This window comes from Salmo salar, chromosome 17 (genome assembly GCF_965601325.2).
Source record: "Salmo salar chromosome 17, fSalSal1, whole genome shotgun sequence".
Lineage (NCBI taxonomy): Eukaryota > Metazoa > Chordata > Actinopteri > Salmoniformes > Salmonidae > Salmo > Salmo salar.
Window position 1 is genome coordinate 56,138,887 of NC_138307.1, and position 24,399 is coordinate 56,163,285.

At 44.5% G+C, this 24,399-nt stretch overlaps 1 protein-coding gene across 2 annotated transcripts; it reads right to left on the minus strand.

Moving 5' to 3' along the window:
- Window positions 1-1,205: 1,205 nt before the first annotated feature.
- On the minus strand, window positions 1,206-22,605 carry LOC106576193 (protein kinase C theta type). 2 transcript variants are annotated; one of them, XM_014153184.3, is made up of 17 exons: window positions 22,467-22,605; window positions 16,221-16,744; window positions 14,164-14,363; window positions 13,699-13,759; window positions 12,680-12,863; window positions 8,941-8,972; window positions 8,726-8,811; window positions 7,897-8,026; window positions 7,371-7,480; window positions 6,353-6,485; window positions 6,060-6,226; window positions 3,913-4,086; window positions 3,665-3,756; window positions 3,327-3,528; window positions 2,877-3,065; window positions 2,441-2,569; window positions 1,206-2,308 (listed from the first exon to the last, which is right to left on the minus strand). In XM_014153184.3, the coding sequence occupies exons 2-17, from the start codon at window positions 16,336-16,338 to the stop codon at window positions 2,150-2,152; spliced, it is 2,166 nt and encodes a 721-aa protein (XP_014008659.1). In that variant the 5' UTR covers window positions 16,339-16,744; window positions 22,467-22,605; the 3' UTR covers window positions 1,206-2,149. The 2 variants fall into 2 exon arrangements, with proteins under 2 accessions (XP_014008659.1, XP_082820016.1); XM_082963890.1 differs by lacking the exon at window positions 22,467-22,605 and adding an exon at window positions 17,413-17,591.
- Between the last annotated feature and the right edge of the window lie 1,794 nt (window positions 22,606-24,399).

A 24,399-nucleotide genomic window follows, 5' to 3' on the forward strand; every position in this document is an offset into this window, starting at 1 on the left:
CAAAGGGCAGACCTTTCTAAACATTTCTAATCTAAATTTATAGTCCAGCTTCTGTTCACCACTATGTACCTGTCACGCCCTGATCTGTTTCACCTGTCCTTGTGCTTGTCTCCACCCCCCTCCAGGTGTCGCCCATTTTCCCCATTATCCCCTGGGTACGTATACCTGTGTTCTCTGTTTGTCTGTTGCCAGTTTGTTTTGTTTCGTCAAGTCTACCAGCGGTTTTCCCTCTGTTCCTGTCTATCGATTCTTCCTGTTTTCCCAGTTTTGACCTTTTCTGCCAGCCCTGAGCCTGCTGACATCCTGTACTTTTGCCCCACTACTCTGGATTACCGACCTCTGCCTGACCCTGACCCTGCCTGCCGTCTTGTACCTTTGCCCCACTACTCTGGATTATCGACCCCAGCCTGCCTTGATCTGTCGTTTGCCTGCCCCTGTTGCTGTAATAAACTTGTTACTTCAACACAGTCTGCATTTGGGTCTTACCTGAAAGGTGATAGTACCTTGGAGCTCTACATTAAAATGCTTGCCATCCCCATCGCTACCCTTGTTGGTGTGACATGGTGGTGACTGTACCTGGGCCAGTGGCAGGAAGTAGTTTGCTGCTATGTATAAGTGGATTATGGGTCAGTGACGGATCGCTCTCTCTCAGATTAGTCTGTCTGTCCCAGGGTACCACAGCGCTAGGAGGAGAGGGATGGTGGGGCAGCAGGGTGAGGCAGAGAGAGATTTGTCGGAAAAAGGAACAAACATTAGGGAGGGAGGGGGGAAGGATAGAGCCATAGATGCATAGACAGTAGGCTACAGGTGGGTGAGTGAATGCCAGTCTACCCCCATGCTGCCCCCCACTGGAGAGAAAAGGCACTGCTATTGATCTGCCCTGTGAATGCACAGAACTGTTGTATCTATCGATCAAGGAAGTACAGTATCTAATCACAGATGAATCATAAATTACCTTTATAGCTGGTGAGATGATAATACATTATATCACAATGTAACACCAACTGCAGACAGAAAGAGCAATAGTAACTTTGACCAGTTTGTCAGTCTAGTCTCTGAGAGGGCGAGGCACAGGAAGGAAAGAGTGGGAGAGAGAGAGAGAGAGAGGCAGGAAGACAGCGGTTTTAGTATTTCAACTAAATTCTCATTCTCGCACTCTGTGACACAAACTCATGCTTGAATGCAAATACGCAATGGGACATGTATTTACAAAAATCTGATTTTAATGTACAGAATAAAAACAAACAATTACTGCTGAATCTAGGCATCATCTATGTCATTAGATTGTATAATAACTTAGTCACAGCGATCACAAGCCTCTGAAGGACCATTATAAAACACAGTATCATGTAAACATAAACTATTCATATATCCATGTACACTGAAACCAACCACTCCACCGTCCGATAGTGTGGCAATCTACCTGGATCTGAGCAATAGCAATGGCAAAACAACACATTTTAATATATTAACCGCCTAACCGTGGCTCTTTTTAATAAAACTACTGATACACTTTCAGAATTAAATATAAAATGTCCCAGGAAATGGTTAAAGTAGATTGAACAGACACTTATGTGCAGGGCTAAAACAGACACTACTGAATAACAGGTTATGAGTACAATACAACATTCTCAGTATTCCACACAATCTGGGCAATCGGGTAGTGACTCCTAAAGTAGTCTGTTCACCACAGGAGGTTGGTGGCACCTTAATTGGGGAGGACTGGCTCATGGTAATGACTGGAGCGGAATCAGTGGAATGGTATCATATACATCAAACACATGGTTTCCACGTGTTTGATGCCATTCCATTTTCTATGTTCCAGCCATTATTATGAGCCGTCCTCCCCTTATCAGCCTCCACTGCTGTACACCTTGGCTGTACACCTTGGCTGTGTAAAAGAGCTGAGGTGAGATGTTATTGACTGGTTGTGGATACGTTATTGACTGGTTGTGGATACGTTATTGATCTGTTAGGTAAGTGTCCTTGACTCCTGTCTGTGATGTGTTGTCATAATGAGTAATTGATGTGTTGCGAATAGGTTGTCCGAAGGTTACAGATGGGTTGTGAATATGTTGCTGGTACAGTGGGTTGGTTGTTGATGTATTGTGAATATGTTGCTGGTAGGTTGCTGTAAGGTTATCGCAGGTCAGGGGCTTTTGATGTGGCCCATAGCTGGGTTGACGAAGGAGAAGTTGTTAAACATGGTTTGGTCCACACTGTTCATGAGGGTACGATCTGCACATGACAACCTGGGTTTCTCATTGATAAACTCCTTGTCAAAGTTACTGACGTCACTGGGGGATTTCTGCATGGACAGGAGAGAGGGGAGAGGTTACAACGCACACACACACACACACACCCAGCGAGCACACACACACATGCATACAAATGCAGACGTAAACAAACAAACACACTCGCAGCCTGAGGATGGACGTACCACAGTTGGCCTGAAGGGTGGCGCCACCTCTCGTTTCTCCAGAGCGTTCCAGTCTGTGTCTTTGAAGAAGGAGTGTTGACGGATGTTCCCCTTCACACCCAGCCTCCTCTCTGGCTCCCTCACAAACAGCTGTAAAACAAACATACCATATATATATACACACACACACACACACACACACACACACACACACACACACACACACACACACACACACACACACACACACACACACACACACACACACACACACATCAGGACAGAGGACGCCAAGTTCAAGAACACCCTCATGAAAGGTAACCAATCACACGCAGACACATACAGTACAGGTCACATCCATCCCAACCGTCAATCATTCATGTTGATGTATGTAGTCTGGTGCATAGAGGACAACGTTGCCGTAGTTCATTCGTCATGGCATTGCAGTGAGTGAGACCTTGATGAGGATGTCTCGTGCGTCCTTGGCCAGCCAGTGGGGGTAACAGGGGTCATCTGTCCTGATGGACTGGAACAGTTCCTCCTCATCGCGACCATGGAATGGAGACTGGCCAGTCAGCATCTCGTACAGCAAGACCCCGAACGACCACCAGTCCACTGAGCTGCCGTACTTCTGCCCCAGCAGAATCTAAAAAACCATGACCGTTCAGTTCAGTTCAACATGACATCTCTTCATCATCATCATCACTTCATGATGTTTATCTAAAACCAATATATTAGACGGAGATGGTATGTAATTCATTAATGATACAAATCAATGAGATCAGAATTGAGTGTGAGAAACATTAGTTCCCTAAGGGAACATTTCCATTGGTTATACACCTTTTAAGGGTTGCAATGCTGATAGTAAGAGTGTAGATTCCTATAGTGATGGTGAACATGCAGTCACCTCTGGGGCGATGTAATCAGGTGTTCCACAAAAGGTGCAGGTCCGTGTTTCTCCCTCCATGTTCTCCTTACACATCCCAAAGTCTGCTATCTTTATATGGCCTTCTGAGTCTAACAACACGTTGTCCAGCTTCAGATCCCTATAGACAATGCCTTTGGAGTGGAGGAACTGGAGCCCGCAGATAATCTCAGCAGCATAGAACCTACAGCCAGAGGGAGGAGAGAGGGGATGTGAGGAGAGAGGGATAGGTGGAGAGAATGGAGGATGTTTGTGTGTGTGTGTGTGTGTGTGTGTGTGTCTGGTAGACATAGCCTGGTTGTGTGTACGGGTTAACTTACGTCGATCTCTGCACGTCAAACTTGTGACAGTTCTGGATGTGGAACATGAGGTCACCTCCGTTCAGATACTCCATCACAAAGAACAGGTTCTCCTATCACACACACAACACAGTCACATCAAAACCTGTGGTTTGTGTGTGTGTGTGTGTGTGTGTGTGTGTGTGTGTGTGTGTGTGTGTGTGTGTGTGTGTGTGTGTGTGTGTGTGTGTGTGTGTGTGTGTGTGTGTGTGTGTGTGTGTGTGTGTTACCGTGGTCTGGAAGGTGCAGTGGAGGTGTGTGAGGAAGGGGTGTTCCCAGGCCAGGGAGAGGACTCTCCTCTCCACCATGGTACACTCCACATCATCATCCATCAGAACCACGTCCTTCTTCAGAGCCTTCACCGCAAAGAACTGTCTACTGCTCTTCAGCTCAGCCAAAAACACCTAGCAACACACAGATGATACGTACATGTAGGAAATCACTGTCTTTAGCTATTCAGGGCTTGTCAAATGGAGGTGAAGGATCAGTCAGGCAACTTTTAAGTACAATCAAGAAGTCTCTTTAGTACACTGGATCCAGGAACACAGAGCATGGCTAGAACATGTTCAAAGACTAGGCAACACAAGTCACACTTTTATATTTTTTGGTTTCATAACATCACTAATACTAGCGTTGAAAAACTACCGGTAATTTCCTGGTAATTAACAGGTAATCTATGGCAATCTATGGTAACTTCAATAATTTATACCAGAATAATTATTATAAAATGTTTTCACTCACAATATTTATTTTTTCTTTATCTTTATATCTGTGTCCATATTGTCCGTGAGTTTCTAGTGGATAGACAGTATGATTCACGAGAAAACAGCCTGATTCATGAAAAAAGCATCTAAACAATAATGACATCATTTCCAATTAACTCTGCAACTCTTCCAACTATTGACTTTTTTCACAGCTGCCATCAGTTTGGTGTAATAAAAACATTTGCAATAAAAACATATTGACAGAGTAAAATAAATAAAAGTGCGTAAAAATGTAAAGGATATATTACGCTGATACACTCATAATCAACACCAATGGTATTCACTAAGTTGCTGGGTTATATTTATGATCATGTTTTAAAGCTTTGTCATTCTAGTTTGTTTATTCAAATCATCTTAATTTATTATTTTATACACTTTACATGTTATGAACATTTCATAAAATCCTGAAAGTTTCCAAAATTCTGGTAGTTTACTGGTAAACTTAGAAAGCTATCGGTAACGTACCCTCCTTTTGTAACCCTAACTATGACTAAACATTATCGGTAACACTCAGGCAGTCCAATCAGTCTCCGGGACACTCCCCCATTGACGTCCATTCTAGCGAAGTTCTAGTACATTCTGGTTCTGGAACATTCTGACCAACATGTTTACAGGTCCAAACATAATCATCACAACACCAACATTATATTTGAATTAAGGTTATCTTACTCCTCATGGGTAGGCTCTCTTCCTTATATCACAATACGCAGATGGCAAGCACGCCCTCTCCCCTTGCTAGAAACTTCTGCTTAGGTCATGCTGACCCAGGCTCACAGGCTTGAGTATAATAACAGAACAAACATTAGGAACACCTTCCTAATATTGAGTTGCACCACTTTTTGCCCTCAGAACAGCCTCAATACATCGGGGCCTGAACTCTACAACGTGTCGAAAGCGTTCCACAGGGATGCTGGCCCATGTTGACTCCAATGCTTTCCACAGTTGTGTCAAGTTGACTGGATGCCCTTTGGGTGGTGGACCATTCTTGATACACATGGGAAAATGTTGAGCGTGAAAAACCCAGCAGCGTTGCAGTTCTTGACACACTCAAACCGGTGCGCCTGGCACCTACTACCATACCCCGTTCAGAGGCACTTTAATCGTTTTTCTTGCCCGTTCACCCTCTGAATGGCACACATACACAATCCATGTCTCAATTGTATCAAGGCTTAAAAATCCTGATTGAACCCTAATGTTTTGTACACTCTGTATATGTTTGTTCACAATGCAATCTCTATAAATAACGTACACTTTATCTGCACGGTTTCCATCAGCTAGAGTAAGACATATCACCATAAACTGAGACAAGACTTGGGCTTGATACATGTCCTAGTTATCAATGAACTGAGAAACTGGTTGTGAGTTCAATTCCCACGAGGGACCAGTATGTAAAAAATTATGAAAATGTGTGCACTCGCTCTGCATAAGAGCATCTGCTAAATGACTAAAATCTAAATGTCAATGTAAACTCCCTGTATGTTATAGAAGCACTAGACCCATGTCTCAGTTTATGGTGATATGTCTTAAGCCCAGATAGAAAAGGTATATCCCCAGTGAATCTAGGGGCTCACTAGCTGGAGTGGTTTCTCTCTCTCTCTCTCTCTCTCTGGTACCTTGCCGAAGCTGCCTTTGCCAAGCATCTTGTGCAGGATGAAGTTGTCGAGGGTGAACTTGTGAAAGTGTTCTTTTCTGGGCACGGCGTACAGCATCTCAGGCTCCTCCATCACAGGGGCAGGCATTACCCCCTCCGCTGGGGTGTCCCACGATATACCCTGCTGCTCTGGAGAGGGGTGGGGGAAGAGGTGGAGAAGGGGAGATAGTCATTTAGTCCTATTAAATCTCAAGTTGACTACAAAGTCCTCACAGATGCATGAATGACCAGGTTGACCATGTGTGGCCTCCTAACCTTTTCGCCCAGCGGTGGCTGCTGTCAGGGGGAGACCTGCCACTAAACCTGAAGGTTCCCGCACAACCCCTGCCTGGCCCACACCCACCGGCCCGCCTCGACTATAGATCTCACTCTCTCTGGAGCCCCTGGCCTATAGGAAAATGCATAGACACATAACAATTAATAACATAACACAATGCTACAGTATCTGTATAACGGGAAGGGATAGATTCCTTACTTACAATCAACATACATTTTTTGTTATATTTTTTTATGAAAAGCACTTTGGAGGTATTGTGGATCTGTCGGACAGCACTGACTTCCTAACCAGTGTTGCCAACTAATTTTCAGGGTAAGTTGCTAGAGGCAGGTTGATTTGTTGCTAAAAGTTGCTAAATGACGTTGTGATGTCGTTGCGTGATAACGTAAAACTGCGTCATTACGTAGAATACACAATAACGTTACTCAAATTGACTGGCCATCTCTGCAAAAAAATATGATTTGACATTTGTTCAGGTACAGACTCCCACTCTTTTCTGTACTTCTGCCTGTACAATTTTGATTGAGACATGTTGATTGACGTTGTAAGTTTGTTCAAGATCAAACATTCATAACCAACTATATTCATTGGGTTTGGCTCGTCGAACCCGTACTACTGCCGCTGTAGTCAGCTAACAATGATTTGCAATTTTCTGAAATTGCTGCTGGCCTGCTGCTGCCTGTGCACGAGCTGAGCACCTGCTGCTGACGTCACTCACAATGCACTTTTGCAGCCAGGCACGTGTGTTGTGACTGAGTGTGTGACAGAGAAAATCATTTTGTGTCATTTAGAGAGAAAATGCGTGCGTTTTAGCATTTGAGTCACTTTTCAAAAGTTGCTAAAAGTTCCAAATACATTTTTAAAAGTAGCTAAATTTGTTGCTAGGTGCTGTTTGAAAAGAAAGTTGCCAGGGTAGTCTGAAAAGTTGTTAAATCTAGCAACAAAATTGCTAAATTGGCATCACTGTTCCTAACCCCTCGACCCCTGAACTCTGACCTGCTGTTTAGTTTCGATCGTGGCCAGGGCTTCAGCCATCAGTTTCTGGTTGACTCCACACAGGTTGGCCACCTTTTTCTGGCACTTGTGATGAACGTTCATACCGCACTCTGCACGGGCAACACACATGGTTACACAGTATACAGACACAGATGGAATGGGACGATGAAATCAATACATTTGGATATTTGGGATCCTGTAACGGTGAAATAGGGAATCATGTGAAAAGGTATGGTACAATATAATGGTTTGATAGGGTACTGTTATGATTTGAGTTGGTAATGGTATGATGTGATTGTGTAATGATAGTGATGTGATGTTATGATGTGATCAGGGTCTCTTCCACAGGAGGTTGGTGGCACCTTAATTGGGGAGCACGGACTTGTGGTAAGTGGAATTGGTGGAATGGTATCAAATACATCAAACACATAGATTCCATGTGTTTGATGCCATTCCATTTGCTCCGCTCCAGCCATTATTATGAGCCGCCCTCCCCTCAGCAGCCTCCTGTGGACTGTCCTCTCACCCTCACACTTGAGTCCCTGCTTGGCCAGTCCCCACAGCAGCGTGCCACAGTGTTCACAGAATGTGGGGCTCTTGTAGTTGTACACCTTAAACCTGTGGGGCATGTCGATCTTAAAGCGCTCCTTGTGGATCTGCAACACACAGCAAACACACTCGGTCACCTGAACACGCCGCACTACAACCCTTTGTTGCCATGGAAATATGACACAGGAAGTAGGCAACAACTACTTTGGACGTTTTAGGGAAGTAAAATCCCTGGGATAAAACTGTAATTTTTTTCTCTGTCTAGGATCGGTGAGTACTGGTAAACAGTGAGTACAGTAACCACAGAGCTGTCTGCTTCCAAGAACCAACCCACTGTCTCAGTGTGTACTGTGAGAGAGAGTGAGTTAGTCAGTGTGTACTGTGAGAGAGAGTGAGTTAGTCAGTGTGTACTGTGAGAGAGAGTGAGTTAGTCAGTGTGTACTGTGAGAGAGAGTGAGTTAGTCAGTGTGTATTGTGAGAGAGAATAAGTTACAGTCACTGTGTATGTGGTTGACTTTAACCGACAATTAACAAGTGTGTTACCACTAGGCTAAACCACAGTCACCAGAAGCCCAGATACACTGTATGTCAGTCTGTCTGCATGCAATCTAATGGGACCTCCAGTTGTCTTAATTGAGGTTCCTCATGTCACAAACACCAAGACAAAGTGGACACATCACCGTTTACTGCCACTATTATTGGAACTCAAGCAACTAAATATAATGACAAATCCAAGATACTCTAAAATGCTCAAGATCACTTACTGTCATCGTTGTATAGAAATGGACTACAATGTACAGGCCTACCATGGTCTCTTTGCTGTTGATGGCCGACCCAGTGCACTTGGCGATGATTTTGTCAATGCATTTCTTGTGGATGGCTGCGTTGCACTCTGAAAGACCAAGGATGGGGGATGAGAGTGTAGACAGGAGAGAGGATGGAGGAGTGTAGGGATAGAACATGGAATAGGTAGAAGATGAGGGGAGAGAGAGAGAGAGAGAGAGAGAGCAGAGATACTCACGTCGACACTGATAACCCTGCTTATTCAGACCCCTGTGGGGAAAAGAAACATAACATTAACAGGGACCAGGAAACAAACACTGGATGATGTGGATGATGTGGGTGATGTATACTGCTCAAAAAAATAAAGGGAATACTTAAACAACACGTCCTAGATCTGAATGAAATAAATAATCTTATTAAATAATTTTTTGAATGAATTTTTTGAATGTGCTGACAACAAAATCACACAAAAATAATCAATGGAAATCCAATTTATCAACCCATGGAGGTCTGGATTTGGAGTCACACTCAAAATTAAAGTGGAAAACCACACTACAGGCTGATCCAACTTTGATGTAATGTCCTTAAAACAAGTCAAAATGAGGCTCAGTAGTGTGTGTGGCCTCCACGTGCCTGTATGACCTCCCTACAACGCCTGGGCATGCTCCTGATGAGGTGGCGGATGGTCTCCTGAGGGATCTCCTCCCAGACCTGGACTAAAGCATCCGCCAACTCCTGGACAGTCTGTGGTGCAACGTGGCATTGGTGGATGGAGCGAGACATGATGTCCCAGATGTGCTCAATTGGATTCAGGTCTGGGGAACGGGCGGGCCAGTCCATAGCATCAATGCCTTCCTCTTGCAGGAACTGCTGACACACTCCAGCCACATGAGGTCTAGCATTGTCTTGCATTAGGAGGAACCCAGGGCCAACCGCACCAGCATATGTTCTCACAAGGGGTCTGAGGATCTCATCTCGGTACCTAATGGCAGTCAGGCTACCTCTGGCGAGCACATGGAGGGCTGTGCGGCCCCCCAAAGAAATGCCACCCTACACCATGACTGACCCACCGCCAAACCGGTCATGCTGGAGGATGTTGCAGGCAGCAGAACGTTCTCCACGGCGTCTCCAGACTCTGTCACGTCTGTCACGTGCTCAGTGTGAACCTGCTTTCATCTGTGAAGAGCACAGGGCGCCAGTGGCGAATTTGCCAATCTTGGTGTTCTCTGGCAAATGCCAAACGTCCTGCACAGTGTTGGGCTGTAAGCACAACCCCCACCTGTGGACGTCGGGCCCTCATACCACCCTCATGGAGTCTGTTTCTGACCGTTTGAGCAGACACATGCACATTTGTGGCCTGCTGGAGGTCATTTTGCAGGGCTCTGGCAGTGCTTCTCCTGCTCCTCCTTGCATAAAGGCGGAGGTAGCGATCCTGCTGCTGGGTTGTTGCCCTCCTACGGCCTCCTCCACGTCTCCTGATGTACTGGCCTGTCTCCTGGTAGCATCTCCATGCTCTGGACACTACGCTGACAGACACAGCAAACCTTCTTGCCACAGCTCGCATTGATGTGCCATCCTGGATGAACTGCACTACCTGAGCCACTTGTGTGGGTTGTAGACTCCGTGTCATGCTACCACTAGATTGAAAGCACCGTCAGCATTCAAAAGTGACCAATACATCAGCCAGGAAGCATAGGATCTGAGAGGTGGTCTGTGGTCCCCACCTGCAGAACCACTCCTTTATTGGGGGTGTCTTGCTAATTGCCTATAATTTCCACCTGTTGTCTATTCCATTTGCACAACAGCATGTTACATTTATTGTCAATCAGTGTTGCTTCCTAAGTGGACAGTTTGATTTCACAGAAGTGTGATTGACTTGGAGTTACATTGTGTTGTTTAAGTGTTCCCTTAATTTTTTTGAGCAGTGTATAAATAGAAATACTGTAGTGTTTGTTTCAGAGTGACAATGAAAATAATCTATGTGAACGATGTCATTAGGATACAGTATTTGCACTCCAATTGACTAGGTTTTAAATAAAGTTAGGTTGTGATATACATACTGTACAGAAAGAAGGGGCACTTATAGAGCTCGTACACTGAGTATACAAAATATTAAGAACACCTGCTCTTTCCATGACACACTATATATACAAAAGTATGTGGACACCCCTTCAAATTAGTGGATTCGCCAATTTCAGCCACACCCTTTGCTGACCAGTGTATAAAATCGAGCACACAACCATGCAATCTCTATAGACAAACATTGGCAGTAGAATGGCCTTACTGAAGCGCACAGTGACTTTCAACGTGGCACCGTCATATGATGCCATCTTTCCAACAAGTCAGTTCGTCAAATGTCTGCCCTGCTAGAGCTGTCCCGGTCAACTGTAAGTGCTGTTTTTGTGAAGTGGAAACGTCTAGAAGCAACAATGGCTCAGCTGCAAAGTGGTAGGCCACACAAGCTCACAGAACGGGGCCGCAGAGTGCTGAAGCGTGTAGCGTGTACAAATTGTCTGTCCTCGGTTGCAACACTGACTACCGACTTCCAAACTGCCTCTGGAAGCAACGTCAGCACATGGAAACCCGGTTCTCCAGCTTACCCAGATCTCCAGCTTGCTGTTCTCCTTTTTGCAGACTTTAGCTCAGCGGTTTTATCCTTCACCACCACGTGCATGACACGGCCCTGGTGGACATGGGCGTCAAACTGTTTGTCGGGAGCTTCATGAAATGGGTTTCCATGGCTGAGCAGCCTCACACAAGCGATCACCATGCGTAATGCCAAGCGTCGGCTGGAGTGGTGTAAATGTCTCTGCCATTGGACTCTGGAGCAGTGGAAACATGTTCTCTGGAATGATGAATCACGCTTCACCATCTGGCAGTCTGACAGACAAATCTGGGTTAGACGGATGCCAGAACGGTACCTGCCCCAATGCATAGTGCCAACTGTAAAGTTTGGTGGAGGAGGAATAATGGTCTGGAGCTGTTTTTCATGGTTCTGGCTAGGCCCCTTAGTTCCAGTGAAGGGAAATCTTAACACTACAGCAGACAATTATATTTTAGACAGTTCTGTGCTTCCAACTTTGTGGTAGCAGTTTGGGGAAGGCCCTTTCCTGTTTCAGAATGACAATGCCCCCGTGCACAAAGCGAGGTCCATACAGAAATGGTTTGTCGAGATCGGTGTGGAAGAACTTGACTGGCCTACACAGAGCCCTGATCTCAACCCCATCGAACACCTTTGGGATGAATTCGAAAGGAGACCGCGAGCCAGGCCTAATCGCCCAACATCAGTGCCCGACCTCACTAATGCTCTTGTGGCTGAATGGAAGCAAGTCCCTGCAGAAATGTTCCAACATCTAGTGGAAAGCCTTCGCAGAAGAGTGGAGGCTGTTATAGCATCAAAGGGGGGACCAACTCCATATTAATGCCCATGATTTTGGAATGAGATGTTTGACGAGCAGGTGTCCACAAACTTTTGGTCATGTAGTGTATAGACTAACTGGGTGAATCCAGGTGAAAGCTATGATCCCTTATTGATGTCAACTGTTAAATCTGCCTAGATGAAGGGGAGGAGACAGGCTAAAGAAGGACTTTTAAGCCTTGAGACAATTGAGACAGGGATTGTGTATGTGCCATTCAGAGGGTGAATGGGCAAGACAAAAATGTGGTGTGGTAGTAGGTGCCAGGCGCACCGGTTTGTGTCAAGAACTGCGATGCTGCTGGGTTTTTCATGCTCAACAGTTTCCCGTGTGAATCAGAATGGTCTACCACCCAAAGGACATCCAGTCAACTTGACACAACTGTGGGAAGCATTGGAGTCAACATGGGCCAGCATCCCTGTGGAACACTTTAAACACCTTGTAGAGTCCATGCCCAATGGATTGAGGCTGTTCTGAGGGTAAAAGGGCAACTCAATATTAGGAAGGTGTTCCTAATGTTTGGTATAGTCAGTGTATAGTGTTTTGGCTCAGTGGACATACCAGACAAACTCTTTACAGACGGAGCAGAAGGTGGGCTGGGGGAAGAAAGTGGCGCTGAACTCATGACATTTGACCTCATGGATCTTGGCCTGTTTGATGGCTCCGCGTCGTGCGTGGAGGGCAAAGACTCCCGGATCCCTGTCTCTCTCTCCAAATCCATCTCCCTCACCCTCACCTGCGGTTTCTGGGAAACAGGCGCACACACATGAAAGTTATGTACAGCGCATAGTCTTTTCACAGTTAAAAGACAGAGGAAGAGAGAGAGAGAGACATGCTAGTCATATTTGCACGCTCCTCCGTGAACGCATGATAGGAATGTCCTTCTGCCAGTCTGTGTCCGAGTGAGTGACTGTGTGTGTGTGTGTGTGTGTGTGTGTGTGTGTGTGTGTGTGTGTGTGTGTGTGTGTGTGTGTGTGTGTGTGTGTGTGTGTGTGTGTGTGTGTGTGTGTGTGTGTGTGTGTGGGAGAGAGGAAGAAGGCCTTTGGCTGACTTCCTGTCCTACAGCCCCACAAGCATGTATTCACTAGACACTGACAGCTGCAAATTTAACACGCCCTCCATGATCAACGACAGTCTGTCAAATGTGTGTGTGTGTGTGTGTGTGTGTGTGTGTGTGTGTGTGTGTGTGTGTGTGTGTGTGTGTGTGTGTGTGTGTTTGCAACGACAGAGAGATAGAGAAGGAGAGAAAGAGTAAAGGTGAATATCTTTCTATTTGTGAGCAATGTAATTGAAAGGGCTAAATGATCAGATGATTAGTACTGGACAATCATTGGACCACCTGTTGTGAGTGCTGATTATGAGTAGTGGTGAGACTTTATATATAGATAGACATATGAGAGGTTTCCTCACGCCTGTTACAATATGACTTTATAACCCTTCAGAGTGTGTTAATAAGACCCCAATAAGAGAGGACACTGACAGAAACTATTGGGAATAGATGGGCTTCTGGAATGGTTATAACCACACAGGAACAGACATACACAGACATTATGAAGTCTACAATGGTTCTGAACCCTCACCACTCTTCTCCAAGTAGTATCTGGCCTCCATGAGTAGACGACCCTGTGGCTTCAGCTCCACCTGAGACAAACAGAGATAGAGACAGAGATATATATAGAGAGAGAGGGGGGGAGAGATAGAGAGAGAGAGAGAGAGGAAGAAAGATGGAGAGAGAGATAGAGAATTTGATAGATAGAGAGCAAGAGATACACAGAGAGAGAGAGATACAGAGAGAGAGAAACAGAGAGACAGACATGGAGAGAGAGAGAGATAGAGAGAGAGATAGAGAGAGAGATAGAGACAGAGACAGAGAGAGAGAGAGAGAGAGAGAGAGAGAGAGAATGAGACAGATATATCCCCATATCAAATTATGTGGACACGACACATTCCCCTCGCTCCAACCCTAAGCCAGTGGAACCCCTTCCTCCCTCTCTTCCCTCCCTCCCCCTCCTTCCCACCCCCTCCCTCCCTTCCTGTTGTCTTACCCAGATCTCCAGCTTGCCATTCTCCTTTTTGCAGCGTGAGGCCAGGGTGTCCAGCTGCACCACGGCCTCAGACTTTAGCTCAGCGGTTTTATCCTTCACCACCACGTGCATGACACGGCCCTGGTGGACATGGGCGTCAAACGTGCTGCTCCAGGGAGGGTACATGGTGGGCTTCTTCTGCTTGTACACCTGGCCCTTCTCTGGAGGGGTAAGGGTGTGTATGTAAAGGGGGAGAAAGACAGGTAGAAACAATCAACAATCTTAACATTAGTCCATCTGTCATTGGTCCTACATTCTTCCTGACATGTGATCTGACCAGGAGCAAAGAGTGGTCTGTCTGTACCACAGGAGGTTGGTGGCATCTTCATTTGGGAGGACAGGCTGGTGGTAATGGCTGGTTTCCAGGTGTTTGATGCCATTCCATTTGCTCCGTTCCGGACATTATTATGAGCCGTCCTCCCCTCAGCAGCCTCCTGTGATGTACACCTATAGCATAACTTCCACTTCACAGTATTTTCATTCCGCCATTTGACAAGTTCCTGCCATAGAATGATACGTATATCTCTATCAGTGGTCCATAGACTGTCTGCTCTGGACAGAGACAACGTAACCAGCTGTTGTCTATACTGAAAATCATTTCCCTCTGACAGGGAAAAACTGTCCTATTCTCCCCAGACAGACGTCTCATATTTTTCATCATGTTTCCAACCCGCCTTTGGCATGAGAGGGCGATACGTTTTGCTTTAGAAGTCCCACACAGCTCTGAGTAGGCTTTTGTCAGCCCAAGTCACGATCAGTTCCTTTGTTTTTCTCTTTGTAGTGGTTAAGTGACATTTGACGGAGGTGTTGCTTTCATTTTTCTGTTAGGTGCTTTAGCCACAGTGGAGTTAAGAAACGAGTCTGAGCCAGTCACAGCTTTGTAGTAAGGACTCCCTTATACTACTCTGACTCCAGACCCTAAACACTCCTCCTCAGTAAGGTGTTCCGTTCAATTTCCAAGCGCTCTATTGGCACAACGAAATGCAGTCAGTTTGCAGCTGCTTGTAGGCTAGCTAAACCAACAGTGGAATATTGGTGCTAAACCTCACACTGTACTGATATTTACTATCATCTGGGCCTTTTGATGTCATTGCAAAAAGCAGTACAAACTGCAGTACAAACTGACCAAAAAGCAGTACAAACTGCAGTACAAACTGACAAAAAAACAGTACAAACTGCACTACAAACTGCAGTATAAACTGACCAAAAAGCAGAACAAACTGCAGTACAAACTGACCAAAAAACAGTACAAACTGCAGTATAAACTGACCAAAAAGCAGAACAAACTGCAGTACAAACTGACCAAAAAACAGTACAAACTGCAGTATAAACTGACCAAAAAGCAGAACAAACTGCAGTACAAACTGACCAAAAAGCAGTACAAACTGCAGTATAAACTGACCAAAAAGCAGTACAATCTGACCAAAAAGCAGTACAAACTGCAGTACAAACTGACCTGAAATGAAACTGAGTAGCACAGGTCTTCCTGTGAACTAACACACCGACGCACATCCCGCACACACACACACACACATACACACTACTCTATCTCTGTCCAGCTACCAGAATAGCTCTGTGGTTGAAGTGAGAAAGAAATGGGAAAAAACTACGTAGATTTCTCCTCTTTCCTCCCCACGTCTCTCTCTGTTTATAGCCCTGTAACTGTCATCTTTACCAATGGTTAAATATAGTCAGCAAGGAAACAGAACTGTCCATTAGCACTCTGAAGTACTGCTATTTAGAAGTAATACTGACATGAATCATAAGCCCATTTACACTAATGGAACTCCTGGAGAAGAATGGTCTGTTCTATTAAATGCCTGTTTATAAATGTATCTGCCCTCTTTAATGCATAGACACTGTAGATGAAGTAACAGGGATATACTCACTAGGCACAACTTCTTCCCTCACTTGCAGCCCATGTGAGACAACAGTCCTACAGAAAATGGTAGAGGTTCCCATGTTTCCCCATCACATCTCTGTGACACAGACACACACACACACACGCTCCAACTGACCTGTGTCTATAGCCTCCTTCATGTAGACAGCACAGTACGGGTTGATCACCTCTTCATGGTAGGCCAGACCTGGGTCCATCTCGAAGCTGGAGAAGCCGATACGCAGGAACGGAGACATGGCTGCAGGTACCACTCACTGACCTCCAGACAAAAACCTCAACTCAATGGTCACACAACCTCCAGAAAACCTTCGGAGAACCTCCCTCGACACGGAAACAGTGATTCTCACAGTGGAGAGTTGTGTTTCAGTTAGTCCTTCTCTTTGCAGATAGTGTAATTGTTGTTTTGGGGAGAGTAGTCTTTGTGTTGATGTCACCCCCCTCACTGGCACAGTCCCCACGCGATGACTGGCCTTTTCCTCCAGATGAGAGATGGGTTGGCGAGGGAGGGAGGGAGGGAGGGAGGGAGGGAGGGAGGGAGGGAGGGAGGGAGGGAGGGAGAGAGAGGAGGGCACTTTGGCTCGCAGCGGCAGTTCCGCCCTTGACGCCACGCTCCTCTGGTACTGATAAGAGCTGTCCGTCACCCTGAGAAAGGAAGAGAGAGGGAGAGAGAGAGAGAGAGAGAGAGGGAGAGAGAGAAAGGGAGAGCGAGAGAGAGCGAGAGAGGGGGAGAGAGAGAGAGAAAAAGAGAGAAAGGGAGAGGGAGAGAGCAAGAGAGAGAGAGGGAGAGAGAGAGAGAGACATAAATGGATGGAGAGAGAGAGTGAGAGAGAGAGAGGGAGGGAGAGAGATAAAAAGAGAGAGAGAAAGAGAGAGACAGAGAGAGGATGAGAGACAAGTCACAAGTCAGCATTAGTTACCAATTCTTTAGAATGAATACCACCAGAACAGTACATAGTACACCAAACAAATACAAACCAGTACATAGTACACCAAACAAATACAAACCAGTACATAGTACACCAAACAAATACAAACCAGTACATAGTACACCAAACAAATACAAATCAGTACATAGTACACCAAACAAATACAAACCAGTACATAGTACACCAAACAAATACAAACCAGTACATAGTACACCAAACAAATACAAACCAGTACATAGTACAGCAAACAAATACAAACCAGTACCCCTCGTTTACATTACAAACAAACTAATCAGCCCTCTTAGTACCTAAAACAAAAACCATATATTTAGCACTAAAGACCGAACAAACCAGCACTCTCTGGGTATCCAAAACAGCTCATACCTCCAGGGGCTAGTAAACCTCAGCTAGCTTAGTTCCCCAGGCACCTCGGAGTCTAGTATAATCCCTGAGTATGAGTCACTGCACAACTCAGGTGCTACCAGCTAGCTCTAAGCTGTGGTGCTCCCAACACCAGTGAGCTGTCTGTGGTTAGCTAGGTGGCAGTGCTGATGGAGGAGAAAGAGACTGAGTGTCAGAGTGATATTTGAGGCCAGGTTGTCAGAGAGCTGTGTGTCAGCCTCAGTGTCACAGAGGAGACTGGGAAGGCCCTATTAATAGATGTGTAATGCTAAACTCTGATCGGGAATACGCAGGGAAGAACTTCCAGCAGTTAGCCCAACCCGGGCCTGGGTCACCCACAAACATACCTCCTGTAAACCCCCCATACCCACGCACGCACGCGTGCACACACACACACACACTGCCAAATGCTGTGTGTGATGTCACCATTACTTCTGTTGACAGGTGTGATTTGTGCAGAAGGACCAACGGAGCAACAACTAAATGTAACGGACGTCACGCTGCCTGCTTCCTCCTGATTCACACCGAGTCTCCAACCTAGGACCTCTGCCTTGCTAGCACACGTGACTGCCCTCCTGACTAACCAGTCGGCGCAAGTGGTGACACACATCCCCATGTGCTACTGTACATAAGCAAAAACACAACTATCAATATACACTCAAAGTTCAGTTGTGCTACAGGATAGATACAAACCTCTTCTGTTCTCGGGAACTATTAGGAACACATCTATAATAGCATACAACAATATAAAGTACTCAGTCTCCATAATTAACAAGCATTGACGCACACACACACGCACGCACACGCACGCACACACACACACACACACACACACACACACACACACACACACACACACACACACACACACCTTCCAAACTGTGAGTCTGCACCACCAAGCTCCTTGCAGCTCTCTATAGCACCCACCACCTCTCTGCATGTTACATAAAGCTCTCGTTAACATGATGGGACTTCCTGTAGTCTAACTCGTTAGCAACACTTCCTGCCTCTGAGCTTGGTTCTGTGAAATCACACATGTGGGCCTCTCTCTCTCTCTCTCTCTCTCTCTCTCTCTCTCTCAATTAAATTAAATTCAAGGGGCTTTATTGGCATGGGAAACATATGTTAACATTGCCAAAACAAGTGAGGTAGATAATATACAAAAGTGAAATAAACAATAAAAATGAACAGTAAACATTACACTCACAGAAGTTCCAAAAGAATAAAGACATTACAAACGTCATATTATGTATATATACAGTGTTGTAACGATGTGCAAATGGTTAAAGTTCAAAAGGGAAAATAAATCAACATAAATATGGGTTGTATTTACAATGGTGTTTGTTCTTCACTGGTTGCCCTTTTCTTGTGGCAACAGGTCACACATCTTGCTGCTGTGATGGCTATTTCACCCAGTAGATGTGGGAGTTTATCAAAATCGGGGTTGTTTTCAAATTCTTTGTGGATCTGTGTAATCTGAGGGAAATATGTGTCTAATATGGTCATATATTTGGCAGGAGGTTAGGAAGTGCAGCTCAGTTTAAAACTCATTTTCTGGGTAGTGTGCACATAGCCTGTCTTCTCTTGAGAGCCAGGTCTGCCTACGGCAGCCTTTCTCAATAGCAAGGCTATGCTCACTGAGTTTGTACATAGTCAAAGCTTCCTTAACTTTGTGTCAGTCACATTGGTCAGGTATTCTGCCACTGTGTACTCTCTGTTTAGGGCCAAATAGCATTCTAGTTTGCTCTGTTTTTTTGTTAATTCTTTCCAATGTGTAAAGTAATTATATTTTTGTTTTCTCATGATTTGGTTGGGTCTAATTGTGTTGCTGTCCTGGGGCTCTGTGGGGTTTGTTTGTGTTTGTGAACAGAGCCCCGCTCATTCTCTCTCTCTCTCTCTCTCTCTCTCTCTCTCTCTCTCTCTCTCTCGCAATTCAATTCAAGGGTCTTTATTGCCAAAGCAAGTGAAATGGATAAACAAAAGTGAAATAAACAATAAAAAGTGAACAGTAAATATTACACTCACAAGTTCCAAAATAATCTCTCTCTCTCTCTCTCTCTCTCTCTCTCTCTCTCTCTCTCTCTCTCTCTCTCTCTCTCTCTCTCCTGTGTTATAAGTGGCCCTAATTCCCATGTTTTTATGCTGGAACAACAACAGTGGTCCTTGTTCCACCCAGAGGTTCTTACATCAGATTAGCAACCCCAGTATTTCTGTTGTAAACACAATCCCTTCATGTCCTGTATAGTCATGGTGTTGGTTATGATGCTCTGTGGACACCTTAAGGGTCATAGAGGTTTGACACAAGATGAACTCTTTCAATACTGTTTCCCTCAACAACTCAACTCAATTTACTGTAATGTGTGTGTGTGTGTATGCGTGTCTCCCCACAAGCCCTCATGAAAGGCTAGCGATCTCTTTCATCCTGACCTCCCCACTTCAAACACACACACACACACACACACACGCACACGCACACAGAAACTGAAGATCAAGCACAATGACGATCGCCATATGAATAACCTTTAGTGGACCTTTCATGAGGGTCAAAGAGCCTCCCATCAAACCTTCTTCTGTAGACGACACCATCAGAGAGGAGTGTGTGTGTGTGTGTGTGTGTGTGTGTGTGTGTGTGTGGTGTGTGTGTGTGTGGTGTGTGTGTGTGTGTGTGTGTGTGTGTGTGTGTGTGTGTGTGTGTGTGTGTGTGTGTGTGTGCAGCCAGGTCTGTTTGGCTAGGGTGTCATGGACAGGGATGGTGGATAGGCGTAAGCATCTACCTCTGGTGAAAAAGTTTGCATGATTGAATCCAGCAATGGGAAGTTGTTCTTAAAATGTTGTTTTTAATCCTATCCCAAATCTTAACCCTTACCTCAAACATTCAGAGTTAATGCCTAACCCTTACCTCAACCATTCAGAGTTAATGCATAACCCTTACCTCAACCATTCAGAGTTAATGCCTAACCCTTACCTCAACCATTCAGAGTTAATGCCTAACCCTTACCTCAACCATTCAGAGTTAATGCGTAACCCTTACCTCAACCATTCAGAGTTAATGCATAACCCTTACCTCAACCATTCAGAGTTAATGCATAACCCTTACCTCAACCATTCAGAGTTAATGCCTAACCCTTACCTCAACCATTCAGAGTTAATGCATAACCCTTACCTCAACCATTCAGAGTTAATGCATAACCCTTACGTCAACCATTCAGAGTTAATGCCTAACCCTTACCTCAACCATTCAGAGTTAATGCGTAACCCTTACCTCAACCATTCAGAGTTAATGCATAACCCTTACCTCAACCATTCAGAGTTAATGCATAACCCTTACCTCAACCATTCAGAGTTAATGCATAACCCTTACCTCAACCATTCAGAGTTAATGCCTAACCCTTACCTCAACCATTCAGAGTTAATGCCTAACCCTTACGTCAACCATTCAGAGTTAATGCCTAACCCTTACCTCAACCATTCAGAGTTAATGCCTAACCCTTACCTCAACCATTCAGAGTTAATGCGTAACCCTTACCTCAACCATTCAGAGTTAATGCATAACCCTTACCTCAACCATTCAGAGTTAATGCATAACCCTTACCTCAACCATTCAGAGTTAATGCATAACCCTTACCTCAACCATTCAGAGTTAATGCATAACCCTTACCTCAACCATTCAGAGTTAATGCCTAACCCTTACCTCAACCATTCAGAGTTAATGCATAACCCTTACCTCAACCATTCAGAGTTAATGCATAACCCTTACCTCAACCATTCAGAGTTAATGCCTAACCCTTACCTCAACCATTCAGAGTTAATGCCTAACCCTTACCTCAACCATTCAGAGTTAATGCATAACCCTTACCTCAACCATTCAGAGTGAATGCCTAAACTTAACCTTAAACCCTTACAAATGTGACGTTTGGAAGAACTTAGAAATGTGATGTTTGAGAAACATGGATAAACGTCTAATTCTGACGTGAGACTGAGAGAGTTTGTTGGTGTGTGTGTGTTTGTGTGTGTGTGTAGTCTTTGAAGAACTTCCATTTGTTGTAATTGACAAGGACACATGTGTGTGACATCTGTAGAGGTCCTCGAACATTTGACGGTTCGACAAGGCACTTAACTAGTGGCTGGTGGGTAGAGTGTTATGAGACCAAAGGGGAAAATAAGAGCAAAGTGATTGACCTCTGTTTTTACAAAATCCCTTTGAAAGGAATTACAACAAGGTGCTATCTAGAACCTAACAGGGTTCTGCAGCTGTCCCCATAGGAAAACCATTGGAAGAACGCTTTTTAGTTCCAGATAGATCCCTTTTGAGTTTCATGTAGAACCTTTACAGAGAGGGTTCTACATGGAACCGAAAAAGAGTTCTACCTGGAACCAAAATAGTTCTAACTGGAACCCAAAATGTTTTTGCAATGGGGACAGCCAAATAACCTTTTGGAACCCTTTATTCTAAGAGTGTAGCTCAACCCTTGAGGTGTGTGTCATAACACTGAGTGATCACATCAACGGGGTGCAAGTAAAAACAACAAGAGATTTGGCGATAAGTACAACTACTTAACTAATTCCTGGCTGACATTTAGAAACACAGTAAGTCTTGCAGCACTGAATACATGAAACACAACAATTATGTCAGCAAATACGTGTCCAAGGTAGGCTACTCCTCCTAACTAACTCTACTCCACACATATGCATATTAGGCTACGTTGCAACATGTCATTCATCTTTCTCTACCGTTGACTCTAGGCCTACATCGTTTTGACGTCTTTGGTGTATTTTCAAAATAAAAACTTATATCTCTGACAAGTTGGTGCATGGGTGGGAAGGTTATAAATGCATGCCAATCAGGATTTAAACTTGAAATTGTCTTTTCATTTATGCAGTAGCCTATATTTCAGACTAGTGGAATGATCAAAAATACCCAAATAAATCAAAATCAATAGGCATAGCTAGTAATATACAATGTTCTTCTATTACAGACTGGCAATTAGTCAATATGCAAATGATGGATAGGCATAATAGAAAAAATGCATACCTACCTTTAAAAGTCAAACTCCAAAACACAACTTCTTTGGTGTTGCGGTTCATTTAAAGCTAATGTCCATCTTGCTGCTTCGGAGTTTTGTAATAACTGTGTCGAAGTAGCCTTGTGGAGGCACCAATGATAACCTATCAGAATAAGTGCACCTCTATTTTACCACCAGCAGCACTACCGCAGACATCAAGGTAACGCCCCTTTACTATAAATCGGATCAATTAATGAAGGATTCAATGCTGCTCTCCCGTGGAGTGAAGTGGTATTACAGGTGTGCAAAGCACGGGTAGGCTGAAATGGATTTCCGCAATGCATTTAAACAAAAAAAAAAGTAACCTTTATTTAACCAGGTAGGTTAGTTGAGAACAAGTTCTCATTTACAACTGCGACCTGGCCAAGATAAAGCAAAGCAGTGCAACACAAACAACAACAACACAGAGTTACACATGGAATAAACAAACATACAGTCAATAATACAGTAGAACAAGTCTATATACACTGTGTGCAAATGAGGCAGGATAACGGAGGTAAGGCAATAAATAGGCCATAGTGGCGAAATAATTACAATATAGCAATTAAACACTGGAGTGATAGATGTGCAGAAGATGAGTGTACAAGTAGAGATACTGGGGTGCAAAGGAGCAAAATAAATCAAATAGATAACAGTATGGGAATAAGGTAGTTGGATGGGCTAATTACAGGTGGGCTATGTACAGGCGCAGTGATCTATGAGCTGCTCTGACAGCTATCTATGGTTGAATATCCCAAATAGTGCGAGTCTTTTCAGATTCTGAACGCTCCCAACTCTGGCTCGTCCTATTTACTACCAGTGTTTGTAGAAACTATACCCCGTCGATCAGTTTATAATTGGATAGGACAATTCCCGGAAAACTAGGGCTAGGCTATCACGCCAGAAAAGGGTCAGCAGTAAAGGGTCATTGGAAGATGGACGATAATCCAGCTGTCCCGCAGCTGTTGAGCTGCTCAGTTCCCATCCCAGTTTCAGTTCTATTAAATCAACTCATATTGAGCTTGTCAGCTGCGTCCACTAGATGGCGATACTTGACTATGGAGTAAATGGTGTGTCTGGCGAATGCACAACATATTATCCTAATGCGGGGGGGGGGGGGGGGGGGGGGGGGTGTAAATAAATATGAGGTTTTAGATATATTTCAATGTTGTCTTTTTCTTTCCAAAAACAGTTGTATCACTGGTAAAAAAAAATGACTGTTAGTTGTCTTCCACCCAGTAGGTAGGTAGGTGCCTGTTAGTCTGGAATCCCAGCGCTTGTGCAATGTGCGTCAAATGCCATGCTGGTCATGCAAACCAGTTCTCCCACTCTCTCCAGCCTGCAGCCTCAGCCCAGGCAGTCTCTGAGGAGATAGGAGATATGAGAGATAGCCAGGCTGGGCTGTGATTCCCCTAATACATCCAGTGCCATGCTTAAACACTGTACTGCGCGGGCAGTTTTATATTCATTTCTTCTGTTGTTCGTTAGTCATGCTGTTGTTATGAAAACCCTTCACAATGTCATATCCATTTTTAAAAAGAAAATTCCTATGACGTACTCTTATGGTGTAGCACATTGGAAATTTCTCTCTCTCGTTCTCTCTCTCTTCATTTTTCTGTGGTAAAGAAGAGATAGATTCTTTGGAAAAATAAAAGATAATGATCTTTGAACAATTCTGCTCTACACTGGTAGTCAATGCCCCTTACTGTTAGACATGATATTAACAGTACACTCTTAGAAAAAAAGGTGCTACTGTATCTAGAACCTAAAAGGGTTTATCGGCTGTCCCTATAGGAGAACCCTTTTAATAAGAACCCTTTTTGGTTCCAGGTAGAACCCTTTTGGGTTTCTTGTACAACCCTTTCTACAGATAGTTCTACATGGAATGCAAAATGGTTCTACCGAGAACCAAAAAGGGTTCTACCTG

Coding starts and splice junctions, on each gene's coding strand:
- LOC106576193 (XM_014153184.3), bottom strand. CDS start 16,338: ATGTCTCCGTTCCTGCGTATCGGCTTCTCCAGCTTCGAGATGGACCCA. Junction 12,864..13,698: donor ATACTACTTGGAGAAGAGTG/GTGAGGGTTCAG, acceptor CCTGTTTCCCAG/AAACCGCAGGTGAGGGTGAG. Junction 8,027..8,725: donor TCAACAGCAAAGAGACCATG/GTAGGCCTGTAC, acceptor TGTGTGTTGCAG/ATCCACAAGGAGCGCTTTAA.